The sequence below is a fragment of the Mus caroli genome, chromosome 6 (genome assembly GCF_900094665.2).
Source record: "Mus caroli chromosome 6, CAROLI_EIJ_v1.1, whole genome shotgun sequence".
In the NCBI taxonomy this organism is placed as follows: Eukaryota; Metazoa; Chordata; class Mammalia; order Rodentia; family Muridae; genus Mus; species Mus caroli.
In genome coordinates, this window is record NC_034575.1 from 59922325 (window position 1) to 59940639 (window position 18315).

Genomic DNA, 18315 nt, shown 5'->3' on the forward strand with positions numbered 1-18315 from the left:
AGCTAGAGAAAGTACCCAAGGAGCTAAAGGGGTCTGCAACCCCATAGGTGGAACAACAATATGAACTAACCAGTACCCCGGAGCTCTTGTCTCTTGCTGCATATGTATCAGAAGATGGCCTAGTTGGCCATCATTGGAAAGAGAGGCCCATTGGTCTTGCAAACTTTATATGTCTCAGTACAGGGGAATGACAGGGCCAAGAAGTGGGAGTGGGTGGTTAGGGGAGTGGGAGGTAGTGTATGGTGGACTTTTAGGATAGCATTGGAAATGTAAATGAAGAAAATACCTAATTGAAAAAATAAATTTCAAAAAAAAAATCAAGAACATGATTTCAACACTGGAGTTGATGTGAGGTAGTTCCTTTAATTTACATATGACCAAAACAAGATCTTCATGCAAGCAGTGGGTTCTTGCAATGTGAATGTTGAGTAAATGAGGATTTGTATTAATATAAGATGGACTGATGAGCTGAAAGTCTTCTTGAAACACAGTTGGCTGGTGGCAGAAGTGTGCATAGAGTCCAGGTCTTCACTTGCTTCTAGACCACTCTCCATGGTCTCCATGAAACATGCAAATTCCTGAGCTAACAGTGAAAAAGAGTGATCATTCCTCCATTTTAGAAATGCTACTTTCCTTTAGACTTTAGGATTGCTCTTTCCTGCTGAAACATATAGAATACTACTTAGAAACGGCATGCAAACACATGAGACACAAATGCTGCGTACTGATGGGACATTCCATATGTAACCCACAGCTGCAGGGAGCCACGTCCACCAAGCAACCTCAAGGTTTATGTGGCATCTCTCCAGCTTTAGTATGGTCAGGAAAGTTGCTCCTTGGTGGAACATTTTACTAACAGGGCTTTCTGGACTTCCCTTCTGGACCCCTACTCATCCACCCTCATCATTAGAGTCTATTCACAAGTCAGCCATAGTGACTCAAGCCACCAAGTTTCCTCTTGACCTTCAATTCCTCCCCTCTTCCTCAACACTAAGTTCCACTTTTACTAGCAGCCAAGTCTGTTATCACAAAGTGACCTTTACTTCTACTCTAACATAACAGATCAGAGAGTCAGTTTCTCTTTGTGACACTGTCATCCAGGCATAGTTATCTTCCAGTCTGCTCTTATAACAGGGCCTGAGCAGAACAACTGAAATAACCAATGAGGCCAGGGCACCAGAAATCTGCTGCGAGGAAGGAAACAGTATGCTCTCCAAGGATGTTAAAGCAAATAAACAAAGTTCAATGGAAAACTGGATGTCTAACGTAATGGCTGGCAGATGATTCCCTGATCTTTATACCACAACCAGCAGTCATCCACAGCTCTTTGAACTGAATTGTTTCACCAAAGCAAAAGGACATATTCTAATCAGGAGGCTGTGGGTGGTTACTGAATGCTCAAAGGGAACCTGCTGGCCTGGGCACATGTTCAAGGTACAGGCACAGACTCTGGAGACTCAACAGCTGCTAACTGCCACCGCTCTGTGTAAAGATGAAAAACTGCTCAGAAGTGTGGAAAACCCCCGCAGCCTGACGAGTTCTAACTAGGTACAGTTTTGAGAAACTGGGTCTAAATAAAGAGCATGGAGGGCCCTCCTATAAAGTTTTTGAGAAGCCTTAGATTGTTAATATTCTACTTAGTTCAGGATTATGCAAAAGAGATTTTGTGATTCATGTAGTGGCTTTTTTGCAAAACATCTTCCAAGTTTGGTAAAGCTGTTGTTCAGCATCGTCTGGTGTGGTTGTGTCACTGGCTTCAGTGGTAAGAAAGGCAGAGGAAGTTCATGAGGATTATCTCTGTCCTTTCGAGGGCAGGGAAAGTCAAACGCAGCCACATCTTCCTAACACACAAACAGAATAAATGCCAAATGTGACCCCAACTTTGACTATGTTTATTAAAGTACACACACACACACAGTCTGTTCACATCACTTGCCTGCAGGAGCACCCCTTTCCCCCGGCAGGAACACCATTCAAAATTCTGGGCTTGACAAACAAAAAAAGAATAAAGTCTCTGCCACCACCCTTTAAGCCATGTGTGAGTTAGGAATTAGCAATCTTCAAGGCAGATGAGCTACATCCCTTGCTCTGGTATTATCTTACAGACAGCTTCTTGAACCTCAACTTTTCCCTTGGGGTACTGCAGGGATGCTCTCCCTGGCACATTGTGATTCTAGGTGTATGTGACCAGCTTTCTCTTCCTTAGAGCATTCTTCTCTGCCTGCTGCAGCTTGACACCAAAATCAGTTCCAGTTGAGAGTAGGGGAATTTAGGGAGGTAAGAATCAGTTCAGTGATAAAATCTGTAACTGGTGATTACCAGTTGCCACTTCCTCTTCCACCTCTTGAGCTATGCTTGCACCCAGGGCCTCTGGGCTTTTGGCTTCTCCTGTGTATCCACTGAGCCATCCAGGGACATGTCTGGGCTAGTCTGGGGGTATTTCCAAGCCAGAAGAGTAGCAAGATTCTTTTCTTAAAAGCCCCATACTGACTTCTTTTACCTTTTTTTCTGGGACTAATTGCCCTCAGATTCCTGTCTACCTCCCTAGTGCTGGGGTTATAGCATGTGCCAATATGACAAGCTCATTTTTCTTCCCTCCCTCCCTCCCTCCCTCCCTCCCTTCCTACCTTTCTTCTTTTTTTCTCTTATTGTGGGATGTGTATCTTTGTGTGTGTGTGTGTGTGTGTGTGTGTGTGTGTGTGTGTAAAACAGAAAGAGAGAAACAGGGAGGAAGGGACAGACCGAAAGATAGAAAGAGGGAGTGAGAGTGGTTTCTATATCACACTAGCAATAGCTCCCTGCTTTCAAATTGATTTTCATTCGCCATTATACTAATGTCATTATACTAATGTCTTTTTAGGTAATACTAATATCAGTTAAATCTATTTCTGTTTATTCCTAAAATGCCTTGCACTAAACTTTTAATCTAATCTGGAGTTCATTTTATAGAATGCTCTTCATAGGGAATCTAGATAAACTAGGGGCATTTTTAGATGAAATTTGTTACTTACAAGAATCTTGCCAGGGTCTGATGATGCATTAATCAGAAAAGGAAAATATAAGGCATTATTCCCAATTCCCAATTTTTGAAGGAAAAATAAAAACATAAAAAGCAGGTCTAGAGAGATAGCTTAGCATGTAAAAACCAGGCCTGACTACTTAAGTTCCTCCCATTTTTGGACCCACCTGGTAGAAGAGCACAGACCACACCCACACACAGCTTTTTATTAATTCCTCCTTCTAGGTAATCTGTTAACTGTTGTCAGCCATCTACAAGCACACATTTTAAATCACAATATTTATCACATTATTATTCGAAGATGCAAAGATCTATAAAGGTAAATAGGAATTTGTGTCTTCTTTCTACAGGTAGAAATACACCATTGGTTCCTAGGTGGGATGCTGTGACTCAGACTTCTCTTGGGCAGGTGGCCAGATCTCCTGGAGAGGGGTCTGATGTCCAGAGGGCACTCAGGTCCCTCTGCCTTTTGTTTGATTTTTACAATACTGGAGTGAAACTAAAGGCCTTGAACCTGCTAGGCAGCTGCCCCCCAAAGCTGTTTTCCTTGCCCATTTCTGTTGCACAGTAGATTATCTAGCCAAAATAGATTATTTTTTGAAATGCCAGTTATACATGAAGCTCCTCTATCCTGCCAGATATTCAAAATTCTTAGACCTTAGAAACTTTTCTTTCAGAATTTGTGTGGTTATATTTCTTCAAATTTCAAGACTGGCCTTTATGTCGAGCCTATTAAAATTAATGAAGAAAAGCAGTTGATTTTGCACCAAACGTTTTTTTTTTCTCTGTTGATTTTTCGTGTGAAAGTTGCTATGTGTAAATAATATTTTAATATTTCATGACATAAAGAGAATTTTGTTTTGGCATTTTCTTTAGGAAGGAATGCGTAGAAAATAATTGGTGTGGCAGCTTGTACATAATGGTGGCAGTGACTAAATATCACTTAGTCTCTGAGTAGCTAAGTGATGCTTTCTGGTGTGGAGAGGCATAATGCTTATATTTTAATAGAATGTATAATTAAACATAATTTATGCATATTTCTTTTTCTAGACTTCATTAAAATAATAAAGATATGGGCAATTAATTCAGATGATTAATGGTCCATAATCAATGAGGATTTACAAAAAGTTTGTTGAGTTAAACCAAGTTGTTATTCATTTTCTCTTTTGTCCATGAATATGGTTCCTGACCTATATTTCAAGGACAAATCTTTGAAAGAATTTCAATTTCTACTGAAAGTTTCTATTTCAATCTTCTAAGAGAAGATTCATTGGAAAAGTCCACAGGGAGGTGAAAGCCTCTCACTTCTGATCTTGTTTATGTTGACTCTCACGGTTTGGAGTCTAACTATTCTGGTGGGAATATTTCCCTTCATTTTCTGGACTATTTGCTGTTGGTCAGTACAACGTGGCTTCATGATGATCCTTTATTTATTTGCTTTTTCATAATAATAAAACAGGCTAACAAATCATTTGCTTGCATTAATTTCAACAAATCCCAGAGAAAAATCACTGGCCTCTGTAAGTGATGATGTAGAGAATCTACTGAACTGTAGCAATCTGTAGGTAAAAAGGGTTTATTGGGAGGAATCAAACTAGCAAGGCCCTTTTTGAAGGGTTGGGGAGAGAGAAGCAAGTGGTTGCTATATGACAGTCATGAGGGTGGGGATCTGAGCTGATATGGGCTGTTGACCAGAAACTGGTTGATCTTTGGGGAAAGGTTACAGGGGGCTCCGTGAGGATGAAGAGCAGTTTCTGATCTTAGCCATTCTGGTTAGTGTAAGGTGGAATCTCAGGGTCATTTTTATTTGTATTTCCCTTATGACTAAGGATGTTGAATATTTCTTTAGGTGTTTCTCGGCCATTCAAGATTCCTCAGTTGAGAATTCTTTGTTTAGCTTTGTACCTCATTTTTAATTGGGTTATTTAGATTTATAAAGTCTAACTTCTTGAGTTTTTTGTGTATTTTGGACATTAGCCTTCTATTGCATGTAGGGTTGGTAAAGATCTTTTCCCAATCTGTAGACTGCTGTTTTGTCCTATTGACAGTAATCTTTGCCTTATTGAAGCTTTTCAGTTTCATGAGGTCCCATTTGTCAATTGTTGATCTTAGAGCTTGAGCCATTGGTGTTCTGTTCAGGAAAATGTCCTCTGCGCCAATGTGTTCAAAGCTATTTCTCTTTTATTAGATTCAGTGAATCTGGTTTTATGTGGAGGTCCTTGATCCATTTGAACTTGAGCTTTATACCAGGAGATAAAAATGGATCAATTGCATTCTTCTTCATGAAGACTGCCAGTATACCAGCACCATTTTAAAAGATGCTTCCTTTGTTCCACTGTATGGTTTTGGCTTCTTTGTCAAAGATCAAGTGACTATAGGTATGTGGGTTTATTTCTGGTTTATATAAGTTATATTCTATTGATCTAGCTGTCTGTCTCTGTACCAATACCATGCAGTTTATATCACTATTGCTCCCCAACACTACTGTCTGATAAAGCTGGTGCCCTCCACCAATGCCATCTCGGAGATCTGAGAAGGATATATTTGAGTAGGAAGTATAGAGCAAGCAGCCTCCAAACCAATTAAGAATGACAGAAACTTACTTGTTACATGGACAGGCAGCCTGGGCTCCTCTCTGTTGATATTGATGGCTTTGATTGGGATACAGGTTGTTAGCCTTTGCCTACCACAAAGGGCATCATTAGGTCTTCAATCATAAGACCCAGAAGATCTAAGAGATTTTCTTGTGGAATAACTTGGGGAACTGCTCTACTTTGGCAAGGCAGTGTTTACAGTTTAGGCCAGGTCCTGGCAGCATTTAAGGTATAGAACGTTTTTTTTGAGACCTTTTATTGCCTCTCTTTTTGTAGACAAAAGCAGATAAAGCAACCCACCTTGAAGGCTTGCTGTTGGTTCCATACTCTCCAAAAGGAGATATAGTGATAAGAAGAGACCTTGGGAATATTTTATGGATGCTGCCATAATTGCTTTACACAATATAGCTTAACAAAAATGCCAAAGAACATTTTAGACCTCCCTTTTAGCTTAGTAAAGATAGCTGCCAGCCATGGACTGGCTACCACACTGAGCATAGCTTGAGAGTGTATGGGACCTCAGAGCCTGCCTCTGTGAGTGTGATATCTTCTGCAGATACTTTCTATCCTATTTTTGACAGAATTCTATATTTTAAACCAAAAAATATTTTATTAAAACTTTTAATAAAATATATTAAACAAAAGGGCTGTAATTTTTATTCAAAGATAACCCACATATTCTGCCCGTCCATCTATCCTCTCTCCATCCTACATTCCTTTAATACCAAATAAGTTTTGATCAGGATTCAGTGAAATTATATAAACATCCCATTCTCCATCAAAAATTGTTATTGTCATGGAGATGAATAGTTTTATTTGTTGATTACATGCTATTTGTTTGTGCTATGGATGAAATCCTGACATGGCACTCCACCGCTAAGCTACATCTTAAGTCATAAACTGTAGTTTTATTTTTGTTTACTTTGATGTTGAAAATATTTAATCAGTTCTTGAAGAAGGATTCCCTGTTTTCTGGAAGAAAAAGAAATCCCAAGTTCATAAATTTCATTTCCTTAGGAACGTGACAAAGAGAAGAATAAAAGTAGATCACACTCCATGTGCACAAGGGTGACAGTCCTTTAATCTCAGAAAACATGTCCTATATCCTTTTGTTAAGATACTAAGGGCAAGGCCCCATGTCAGAGGTGGGAAAAGTTACAGAAAATGTTCAATCAAGTCATTGCAAGCTATCACTATATGTGAGTAATTCTGTACTTGATCATGAGCTGTCTATGTCTTCTATAGTGCAAGTAGGAAGACAGCTGATCTGTAATTCTGCTATACGGAATATCCTACAAGGATCACAACTACAAAGACAGTTAATTTTAAAAAAGAAAGAAATAGAGATGCTTTCTTTGGTTGAACAGCTACTGAAATTGTGGTAACTGAAAGAATAACATGGTTTCTGCACAAAGAAGAAATGCTTATTCATGATGCATTCTATATTTTAAACCAAAATGTATTTCATTAATACTTTTAGTAAAATATATTAAACAACAGAAATGGTCTGTAATTTTTATTCACAGGTAACCCACACATTCTGCCCTTCCATCTGTCCTCCCTCCATCTTACAACATCTCAGTCTCTGAAGTTAAAATTCAAGGTGAAAATCTCCAGGAAGGAAAGTCAATAATGCTTTTCTAATGAAATAGATGCAGAGCGCCCTCTAGGGACACCATTAATTAGTGCTGTATTTCCTACTCAAATGAGCCAAGTGGAGATGAAAGACCAGACCGCTCAGGCAGTCGTGCCTGTGTCTGCTCCAGTCTGGCTTCTCTGTTTGTGCTTCTTCTAGACATAGCCACAAGACGTTTGACATGGCATGTGGCATCAGAACAGTGACCTGGATAATCTCAAAATGCAGCAAAGAAACCAGGATCCCTCCAAGAACACAGGAGAACAATAACAGGGTCTACATCTTGGTCACCTGGGATACATGTCAGAAATGAAATACACTTTTAAAGAGTTATTTACATTATTAAGAACACATTGCCTTATATAAAACTTTTGAAAAGTTTCTTCTTGTCCAAAGACAATACTACTTTACAAGTTCTCTGAGGGTCCTCGGAGGACTCAGCCAGTAAAGGTGCCTGCCAACAGGCTTGATGGCATCCTGTGACCCACACAGTGAAAAGAAAGAACTGACCCACATAAATGAATATAAATAAATAAATAAATAAATAAATAAATAAATAAATAAATAAATAAATGCAAGTTTTTAAAGCCTTTAAAGACTATGAGTAAATGCTTTTTCTTCTCCTACTTCTCAAGCCACAGCGCTTAATGTTTTCAGTAGTATGGTAACGAAAACACTAAGACTTACTAACTTAAAACACCCCACACAATTCCTTTGTTGACTAATTAGTTTCTTCCCCCAAAGCCAGAAGCATCTGAAAATATCAACCATACTTCTTTGTGACGCTATTCTTGGGAAAGCATAAATGAAAATCTACTCATCCCAGATAGGCAATTCAGGATGTGAGAGAGTGTCTGTCCCAGGTAATTTAGTTGGTCTGACCCTCTTTCTTGGCAGTCCACCGGTCTGAGAGAGTCTTCATATTCCTTGCTGTTAATGTAACCTCAGAGAATGTGGATCCCGGTGAATCCGGTCAGCTTCAGGGACTTCTTGAAGGCATTATTTTGTTTCCTTCTTAAGTTTTGATGAACTTCCTTATAATGAAATGTTTTATTTCAGAGGAAACTGGAACATAGCACATACTAGTGAAAAGTAACTTGTAGAACTTTGAACCTTGGTCGGTATCTTTTGGTCTACAGTTCTCTGTCTAGGTACCAAACCCTGGTCTTTGAACAACTGGAAGCATCTCAAGAGTTAAACAACAAAAAGAATCTCCATAAAAAAAAAAGAAACTACTACCAATTTTTCCTTGTCTAGTACTTAAATCTTTGTTCTCCAGACACTCTTCCTTGAAAACAAGGCTTGAAACACAAGATAAAAGCTCAACTTGTGGTTCTATCAGTGAGTGGGCAGGACATGTGGACTCTAAGAAGAGAAAACTCTGGCTCTGAACCCTTGTCCCAGCTTTGCTGTCTGTCCTCTGTCCTGCTGCGTGTGGCTTCTCTATCACCTAGGAGATGAAGTGAGAGGTCATGTGATTACTCCCAGAAGTATGGTTTTCTGTTTTGTCTGTTGAGTGTAATTATTTTTCCCAGGAATTTACCTACATTCTGGTGCTAATTAAATAGCTATATCATGAATCCATAAAACAAAGTCTTTTTATTTTTTTTTTTTAGTTATATGCTCGCCACACACCACCAATGCTAGCTAGAAAGATGCAGGTGCCCAGCGACATTAACATATGATGTGCAAGAAATTGAGAGCACGGATCACATACAGGCTAAAATGAACATTTTCTCAGGGTTTTATTCAGCACATGAATAAACAATGTATACCAAAATAGAAAGTAGTTCAGTCACAGAGCACTTGAAGAACTAGGCAATTGAGGAGAACTGCTAAAATAGAAGTGGCAGATTAGACTCAAAACTCCCCTTTCAGGCAATAATCCATAATGTTTGAGGATTATTTTCTACCAGAAATGATTCTACTGGTCAGCAGTAGCTTGGCTCTGATCAGATAATAAAATGTAAATAATTAAATGACTCTGGGTACGCTTTGTAAACAATAGCATTCAAGAGAGTTGTTTGAGGGGATGAATGTTTTGAATATTTTAAAAGATGTTTCGGCTGGAAATGTTTGAACTAATTCTGAAAGCACAAGAACTCCAAATATTCCTGGCAGTTACTCATTCCTCTCCCTGTCCTCTCTGCTGGTCTCCTGGGCTTCTGGGAGGAGAGTTGTCAGTGGAGAAACTAACCGCCATCTCATAGAAGCTGGGGGAAGCTAAGTTTCAAAAGTTTATTGCCAAATTGGCCTCACACACTGTCCCCACTTTTCTACTAATTCCTTTATAATATGTCATGAAATTTTGCTTTAAATTGGCTGTAGGGAGGGGTAGTAGTGCATGAACATGTATGTGGAAGCAAGATGACAATCTGGCATTCATTCTTCAGGCACCATGAGCCACCTGTTTCTGAAACATGATCTGAGACAGTCTAGGGCTCAGCAAGACCTAGATGGCTGGGCAAAGAGCCCTGGGACTCTCCATGTCCTTGTCTCCCTAGTGCTGAGATTGTGTCTAGGGGCTTGGTGTGATGTATTTTTGTAGTTTCTAGGGTATCAAACTCAGATCTGAGGGTTTGTGAAGAAAGAAAAGACAGAGCTGTTTTCCCAGCCTCTCTAGTTTTTTTAATTATTATTATTGTTGCTGTTTTGTTTTGCACTCTGTTGCAAGCCTCAGTTCATTGTATTATAATAAGAACATAATAATATGTATGCAATTAATTAGTGATCTAAAAAGAAAACAGACACCTACCAAGTGTAATGTTTTTTTTTTTTTTTGCCCTCAGTTGTCAGAATTGTGACTCTGTAGAAAAGAAGCAAGCCTGCATTTCTCTTATTTTTAGGAAACATTAAAATTCATAACACATAAGAAAGTATACTAATTAAAAGAAAAGTACAAAATATTTCCACCTACTTAGTTTTTCCATTTACTAGACAATATTCTAAAAAAATGTGTTCATATTCTTATAACACCTAAATGGATTGCCTTCTATCCAATGGTGTTACTAAACATTTTATTATCTCTTACACTAAATTGAATTTCTGTGCTTTTAAAATTATTTTTCCTTTTCTTTTTAGCAATATATTAAATTTCTGAGTTCTACTTTCCAAACACACTTGTGACAACCCTTAGTGACTTTAGAATAAAGCAACAATAATAAAGCGTCATTTGGGAGCATCCAGCAAAAGCTGCCTTCCTTGGGTGTGTATCACTGAGCCTAACAGAAGTAAAACCGCATTGTTTTCCTAGTCTATGAACCAAGCCAACAGGGTGCACAGAGGGACTTACAACTAGAAGCACTGTGCTTGACCTCTGATGAGTATTTATCTATTTAACTTCTACTAAATGTTTCCACAGTATTCAAATGAATTTTCTCAGTCATACCCGTAGTGGCACAGACACTGACAGCAACTTTTTCAATGAGAATAGCACATTAGCTCAAGTCCCGTCCAAGATGTGATACCCAGGTCGATGCCCTTTCCTCTTCCATTCAGCAGCCAGCTAAGCACTGGCTGTGCTTGCCCATCCCACTCTCCATAGAGGTGGCCAAACTACCTGCTTCCTGTCACTTACCTGTGCTCTCCTTTGCTGCCACTTCTCTTCTTCCTAGAGTGATTGAAGGCAGTTAAGAGAACCTCCCTCATCAGAATGGTCAGGAATCCACCTCTCAGTAAGGATGCCTCTTGCCTGTGAGTCTGGCAAATACACTTTCAACCATACTTCAAGGTCTAACTATGGGGCCGACCCTTTAACCACCTGTTCAAGTGCAGAGAGAAGGGAGCTGCCAGTCTTCATGCACACCCAGCTATCAAGTGAAGTGGTGAGAATCCTCACTGCATGTGGTTTTTCTCCATGACGTCAGTGCTTTGCAGTAGTGAACACATAACCCAGGTGGTAAAGACAGGGCCTCTCCAAGGGTAATGAATGCTCAAATGCTCATTTCTGAAGCTGTTATTAGGACCCTCTTGCTTGATAACCTATGTTCTGCCTCATTTGACCCCTAAGTGTGAGGTTATTTATATATATTTTAGACAACTTAATGTTTACAATTGGGTTAACAGGTATTTTGAATTAAACATTGCCAAGGGATCACTCTACTCAATAATCAATATTTATGGAGGGCTTATATCTGCCAAGGGACAGAACAGCAAATAAAAGTGAATGAACATTTTCATGGAAAGTATAGAGGGAACTGAACTTTGAAAAGATATCAAGATAATTAGAAGTCCGGGAAGAAAATAAAGCAGAACTGAGGGACAACACTAGCAAGAATATAGAACGCTGGTTCAGGTGGCAGGAAAACAGAAGTATCCTTAATGAAGTGACATTTAAGCTAAAACGTAAATGAACTGGATAAGTGAGAGCCACAAAAGCAATGGCAGCTGCAGGGACCCAGAAAGCGAACTGTGTTTCATAAACTATGAAGAAGTCATCATGGAAACAAACAGGGAGGAGAGAATCAAAGACAAAGTTAGCAAGGCAGCAAGGCATCAGAACATTTCAGGACCTGGACCTCAGAGTGGGTCTTCTCAAGGATTCCTCATGCCTGCGGTCTCAAATGCACAGAAATGTGTAGTTCCGCCAAAGGTTACAATACCAGAAAACAGTGTGGCCTCTTGGCAGGCAAGACTGGCTCATAGTACAAGAGAGAATGTTCCCTGGAGGGAACTGTCTTCAGTACACTCCAGTTCTGAAAGGAAAGGTTGAAGGTCAGTTTCTGTTCTGGTTAATCGTGATGCTCCAGTGAGACTAGCAAAGCACAGCCTTGGGCATGCCTGCAAGGGAAAATCTGCTCTCACTCCTGCTCCAAAAGACTAGATAAGAAAAAGGACAGTTACCCACACAGCCGTCATTTGGGGCTGCCTGAGCCTTCTTTGTTACTGTCCTGCTAGCCTGCTCCACCCTGGTGCAAAGCAATTGATCCAGCTGGCCTTGGACAGAAACCTCTGAGACACTAAAAGACATTATCTTTCTTCTTGTAATTATTTCTTTGAACTATTTGTTAGTGACAAAAAGCCAACATAGTTACGGAAGGAGTCTTAAGAGTCCTCCTAGAGAAGTGTGGAATCCTTGCAGGTAGGTTCAGATTCTGCCCAGTACTAACTCAGTCCTTTAGGCCATGAAAGGTGGAAAGGTACTCCATAGATTTCAGCTTGGCAGTAGGATAGTGTTTCTATAGATTCTGTTTTGCAGCAAGAGAGTGTGAGGTGTACTTGTCAGTATACGGTACAGACATTTCACAGCCTGCTAGGAATATTAAAGGGAATATGAAGGTCAAGTTGCATTATTTATGTTTTTTTTTACTACAAATAACAGAAAACAAATAAAACTAGATCTATTGGTTTGAAAAATACAGATGGTTAATTCTAGATACAGAGCACTAAGGTCGGTTGTTTACTTTGAGTCTAATAATTGTGAACAAATTCAAGTGTTATCGTAAGTCTAGATGTTACTGATTTCTCTTGGAGGCTGCTATATGGAAGGTACCAGGTTGGGCAGACAATCCAGGCAGCCACTGCCATGCAGACTCGCTGTTAGGCCTTCCAATTCCATTCTTATTTTATTTGGAGACAATTAGAACTTCTTAGCCTGTGGGGCTCAAAATCTCTCTGTCTCTCTGTCTGTCTCTGTCTGTCTGTCTGTCTCTATCTATCTATCTATCTATCTATCTATCTATCTATCTATCTATCTATCTATGTATCTATCTATCTATCTATCTCGCTCTCTCTCGTGTGTGTGTGTGTGTGTGTGTGTAGAAATAACAGTTACCGGAAAGTTAATGGGATAATTTTCTTGAGTTGTGTTTTAATGAGAAGCGTTCACATTCATTCCAACACAGCATAACGGGAGATACTGATGTGGACTGCGGCAGTATCAGGCATGGAGGGGTAGGCTCACAACCAAACTGACAAGAATCCTGGTCTTGCACTGAAAGGGATGCTACACTGTCAGAGCCATCAGCAACAGGTCACTGGACAGAGCAAAACTTACGGAATGCGCGGCGGAATGAAGCAAATTTAGGTTCTCCTTACTGGAGCTTCAATATACTCCTCAGCTGGAAAGTACTATTTCCCACTGATGGCAAGTAATTGCTTCAGGGTTTGTTGTCTGGTTTAACTGGAGTTATACAAGTAGCAAAAATAGTTAAGAGGGGCTACGGAAAGGAGTGAATATTTCTAGAATTTCACATTCTTTGTGTACAATGGCCCTGCCATATCCTCTCTTTGGCTCCTGAGATGCCAATTAAGTGTGCATTATCATCTGTCATATTCACTTTGCCCAGGTTTGCATGTATTACTTTTTACTAATCCTCTCCTCAAACAGTGTCTCTCTCTCTCTCTCTCTCTCTCTCTGTGTGTGTGTGTGTGTGTGTGTGTATGTATGTGTATGTATATGTATATATGTATGTGTATATATGTATATCACATGTTTATTTGGGCAGTGTGGCTGGGGAGATGATTCAGCAAGTCATGCACTTGCCACAGAAAGCATAAGGACCTAAGTTTGAATCCACACACAAGCTATTCACAGTAGCACACCCCTGTAATCCCAGGATTTCCTTGGCAAGATATGAGGGGGATGGGGAAAGGAGAGTCCCAGAAACTTGTAGCCCAGCTAACCTGGAGCACAATAGCGAACAACAAAGCCTTCTCAGACAAGGTGGAGCAGAAGGCCAACACCTCCAACCTCCATATGCCTGCTATACTATGCATGCATCCACAGTCTTAGAGACTCACTCTCTCATTTTCTCTCTTCTCATATTCTCTCTCTCTCTCTCTCTCTCTTTCTCTCACTTGCACACACACACAAGAGGCCACTCTATAGATATGAGTTTGGTCCTGTCCTACAAGGTTTACTGGGTGTGATTTTACGAGCAAATCAACATTCTGAACTCATGTTAATATAGCTAAAATGAGGGTAGCAGTGACTGTTAGTAAGGAGCGTTGTTGATAAAGAATGATGGCAGAAAGTTACCTTGCACAAATGCCACCTTCCTGCATGTAAACTCACTGCATCTTTGAATAACTTTCAATCACATTTGTCATGTGTCCTGCTTTCCAGGTGTGAGAGCATGGAGCTTGATTACAAAATCCGGGATCTGATAGCAGGTGGCCCAGAGACCACAGCCAGCCACAGAAATGTCCATTCTCCAAAGGTAAGGAGTCATTCTCTTCCTGCTTTCTCTCAACACACACTCTACAATGTGTTCATCCAAGTCATTTATAGTCAGCCATGAACGTTCTTGATGCTGAGAAGGTAGTATGAATCAGAACAAATCTTATCTTCCAGTCAATATGAGGCCCCTGCTAGGTAGAGGCCTAAAGCAAAGGAGAACAAGAACTGAGTCCTGCTAGTAGAAAGAGCACTGAGTACCAATGGCATCTATCTTTGGAGAAGGTGACCCAGTTGGCTAAGGTCAGCACAATTCATATCCATGTTCATTTGCAGTTGATTTTATTTCTTTCTGCATTGCTTCAAAGAGTGGGGGAGGAGCGCTTTATTGCTAAGGAATTGTTTTGGATTTTTATTTTCTTTGAAGATATTTGTTTGTGGTACTGCCGTGTAAATAGAGATAATAAGCTACTGCTTGGGATGTGGTAGATGACTTTTCAGGGATGCCTCATAAAACACAGGGGACTGCGCAGATCTGGACAATCCTCAATTTAGAACTCATCTCTAACAATCGTTTCTAAGATCCAACATACTTTTGCATTCATGGCTGCTGTTAAAAAATGAATATATAAGATTTTGATCCAAGTAATTTTAGTTCTTATCAGTAAAGTAGCACACAGAAGGCTATAAAAATTCAAGACAAATATTTTGTGTAGAGCAAATTGGGACTAGATGACCCTAAAGAACATATATTGCCATAGAAAAATTGCAACAATAAATTCACATGCTTTTTTTCTTAAGAAATATCTCAGAATTCTACAAGCTTCAGCCACCACTGAACACAGACATAGACACTATAAGACTCCTACCTTGAAAATGCATCATTGTTAGGGAGCACATTTCAGGATCTCTCTCTCTCTCTCTCTCTCTCTCTCTCTCTCTCTCTCTCTCTCTCTCTCTCTCACACACACACACACACACACACACACACACACACCTGTCTTACTAAATTATTATTACTCCAAAATCTCTTTCGTTCATGTCACTGAATGGAGGGATGTAAAAGCCTGGCTCTTTTAAAAGTTATCAGTGAACCTCTGCCAGCAATTAGAATGCTTAAAACAGCCCCCTCTAGTTTCTTGCCTATTCAGCTATCAGAGCATTTTTCTTCTTTAACAGAAGAGATGTGTTTTTTCTCCTCTGATGCTTATCTCATCTCAGAAGGAAATGTGCTAGGGACCACTGATATCTCCATAATAATCTTGGCCTGTGTTCTCTTACCACACAGTTCTAGGCTCCTAACTAACTTTCTCATTGTTCTGTGCATTCACTTCCATGGATCCTGCTTCGTAGGAAAACCGTCTTCTGTCTTTACACATCACAGGGTATCAAGTTCTAACCACTGTGTGGGCTTAATGTGAACTTGTTAATGGGTTGATGTTTTCTAACTTCTCTGTGGCCCACAAGGCAATGGCATCTGCAGAGACTGTAAGAAGGAAACTGTGGGGTTTAAAGAAATTGAAGGATCTGTGAATTGGCCATTGAAAAACAAGAAAACAGAAGAGGCAAATAAGATCCAGAAGAGCACATTGTGAAAATCATCACTGTAAGATTAATTGCTAAACAGTACTGCTCCCATGTGGCCACACTCTACCTCCACATGCCAACTTGAAATACGTTCATCTTCCCACTCTTTCAAAGTTTAGCTGAGCCAACTGACCTCCCCATCGAAACCCACAGCACAAAATTAGTAGCTTCTAGTTGGGTGGTAGTAATGCATTCCTTTAATTCCAGGCAGAAACAGGTAGATCTCTGAGTCTGAGGCCAGCCTGGCTTACAGAGTAAGTTCTTGGACAACCAGGGCTGCACAGAAAAGCCATCTTGAAAATCCAAAAACAAACAGACAAAAACCTTTACAAACAAACAAAAAAAGCTTTTACTTTTACAAATGTAATTGACATTTGTACATTTCTGTTCATCCATCCTCTCACTTTCAATCCACACTACCCAGAACTCAATTTTCTTCAAATGTGTTACACATTGATATCTACAGTCTTCTCATACACTTTGTTTCTCTGGTCCTTTTCTTTTCATTTTTCTTCATATTGTTTCCTTTAGTCACCTCCTTGAGCCTATAGTAGGACTCAGGAGTGTGTCTACAATTCTTCACTCATGAAACTCTAAGACACACATACCTCCTACATATGGACTTGGAAATTGTGGGTGTGTGCCACTGTAGTGAAAGTACTTATTGGTATTGCCTTAGCTGACAGTGTGAACCTGGGAGAATGGAGCCTAAAATGAAGTGGATAGAAGTGTATGTGCAATATGCATCTTTATTTGGGGCATCAGGCAATTTATATGCTGAGGGCATTCTGAGGGCTAGGTAAAATCATATGGGCAAAGTTCACTTGAGGTCACAAGGGCAAGGTCATATCCAGTTGTTCTCAACCTGTGGGTCATGACACTTTGGGCATCAAATGACACATTCACAGGGTCACCTAAGACCATCAGAAAACATAATAGCATTCATAACAGTAACAAATTTATAGTTATGAAGTAGCAACAAAGGGTCATGAGGAACTGTATTAAAGGGTCACAGTATTAGGAAGGTGAGAACCACTGGTTAGGCCATATACAGTCACAGACCAACTTCTGTTTGGAAAGATCACTCTGAATAATAATGTGTGATCTAAAGTAAACCGACTCCTTTATTACACCTGGAAAGGGCACAAAAGCACATTCTAATAACAACCCTTGTTATGAAGAAACGGAGATTAACAAGACTTTTGTCTTGCTTCTTTGGAGTTATTCCACAAGTTCTCAAAATCTCCCCTCAAGCAGGTTCACTCATGGACCATGTTCTGGTGGCCAATGAACTCACCAGGGATTAGATCACCCGGAGATGGAAGTACAGGAAGTTGTGAGTGAGTGCTGAGAAATGAACTCAGGTACTCTGGAAGAATGCCAAGTTCTTTTAATGCCAACTCTCTTACCTCAAATTTGGAGTTTCTGGATATGTGCACTTATTTTGTCAATGGAAATAATTTTTTTCCACACAATATATTCTCACATCTCCTTTCAGATTCCCCCAGCTCCTTCCCCCACCACATGTCCAACTCCATGTCTCTTTCCTTAGAAAACAGGCAAATATAGAGACAATCAATCCAGAATAAAATAAAACAAACAAAGGGAAAGAAACAAAGGGAAAGCATTAGAAACACAAGTGCAGCAACAAAACCCATAACCCCTCAAAGCCAAAAACCATAATATAAAAAAAGACAAGCAGGGTTTAAAAAACAATACCCAAACCGGGCATTACGCTGCCACAGTCTCTATGAATTCATATGTGCACCAGTCCTGTAATGTGCAGAGGTATTGTTTCCTTACTGCCTTCTATCACCTCTGTCTTCTACAATCTACCACTACCATGACCTAGTGGTACTTCATTTGGTGTGAAGGCTCTAGTTAAGCCACACCTTAAATTCCCCATATTCAACAAGATATGTTTCCAGCAATAGGGTGTTACCATCCATTTTTGGGGGGAAAACCAATAGCCGTAGCAATAGTCTGAGTTGTTTGAGCTGCCCCTTGGTCAATAACTTAATTATATGTAACTCATTTTTGGGTTTGGAGTTTTCATTTGATGGGGAAAGAAATCTAGTCAGGGTTTCATTCTCTTGTTATTTGGTGATTCTATTTACATTTCTTTCATATATGTAGATATTTTGAGAATTCCTACTGCAGGAGGTTTCCATTATGACCCCTCAAGTGGAGCTTAGTGTTAGCTGTCCCTCCCTGGAGTCCGTTTCTTTCTCCCCTTTCCCTCCCTCTCTCTGTTTACTCTTCTGTTTCAGTCCACCTCCCTGTCTCTCCCTAACGATATATGCTATTTCCTCTTCCAGTCCACCTCCCTGTCTCTCCCTAATGATACATGCTATTTCCTCTT

The 18315-nt window shown here is 39.9% G+C and overlaps 1 protein-coding gene across 3 annotated transcripts in view; it reads left to right on the forward strand.

The window, feature by feature from the left end:
• Tnip3 (TNFAIP3 interacting protein 3) overlaps positions 1-18315 on the forward strand; it is a 102355-nt gene that overhangs the window by 34211 nt on the left and 49829 nt on the right. For all 3 annotated transcript variants that reach the window (XM_021165820.2, XM_029478771.1, XM_029478770.1), the window contains exon 3: positions 14316-14409. In XM_021165820.2, coding sequence (XP_021021479.2) covers positions 14316-14409 — 94 coding nt within the window. The remainder of the gene's footprint in view (positions 1-14315; positions 14410-18315) is intronic.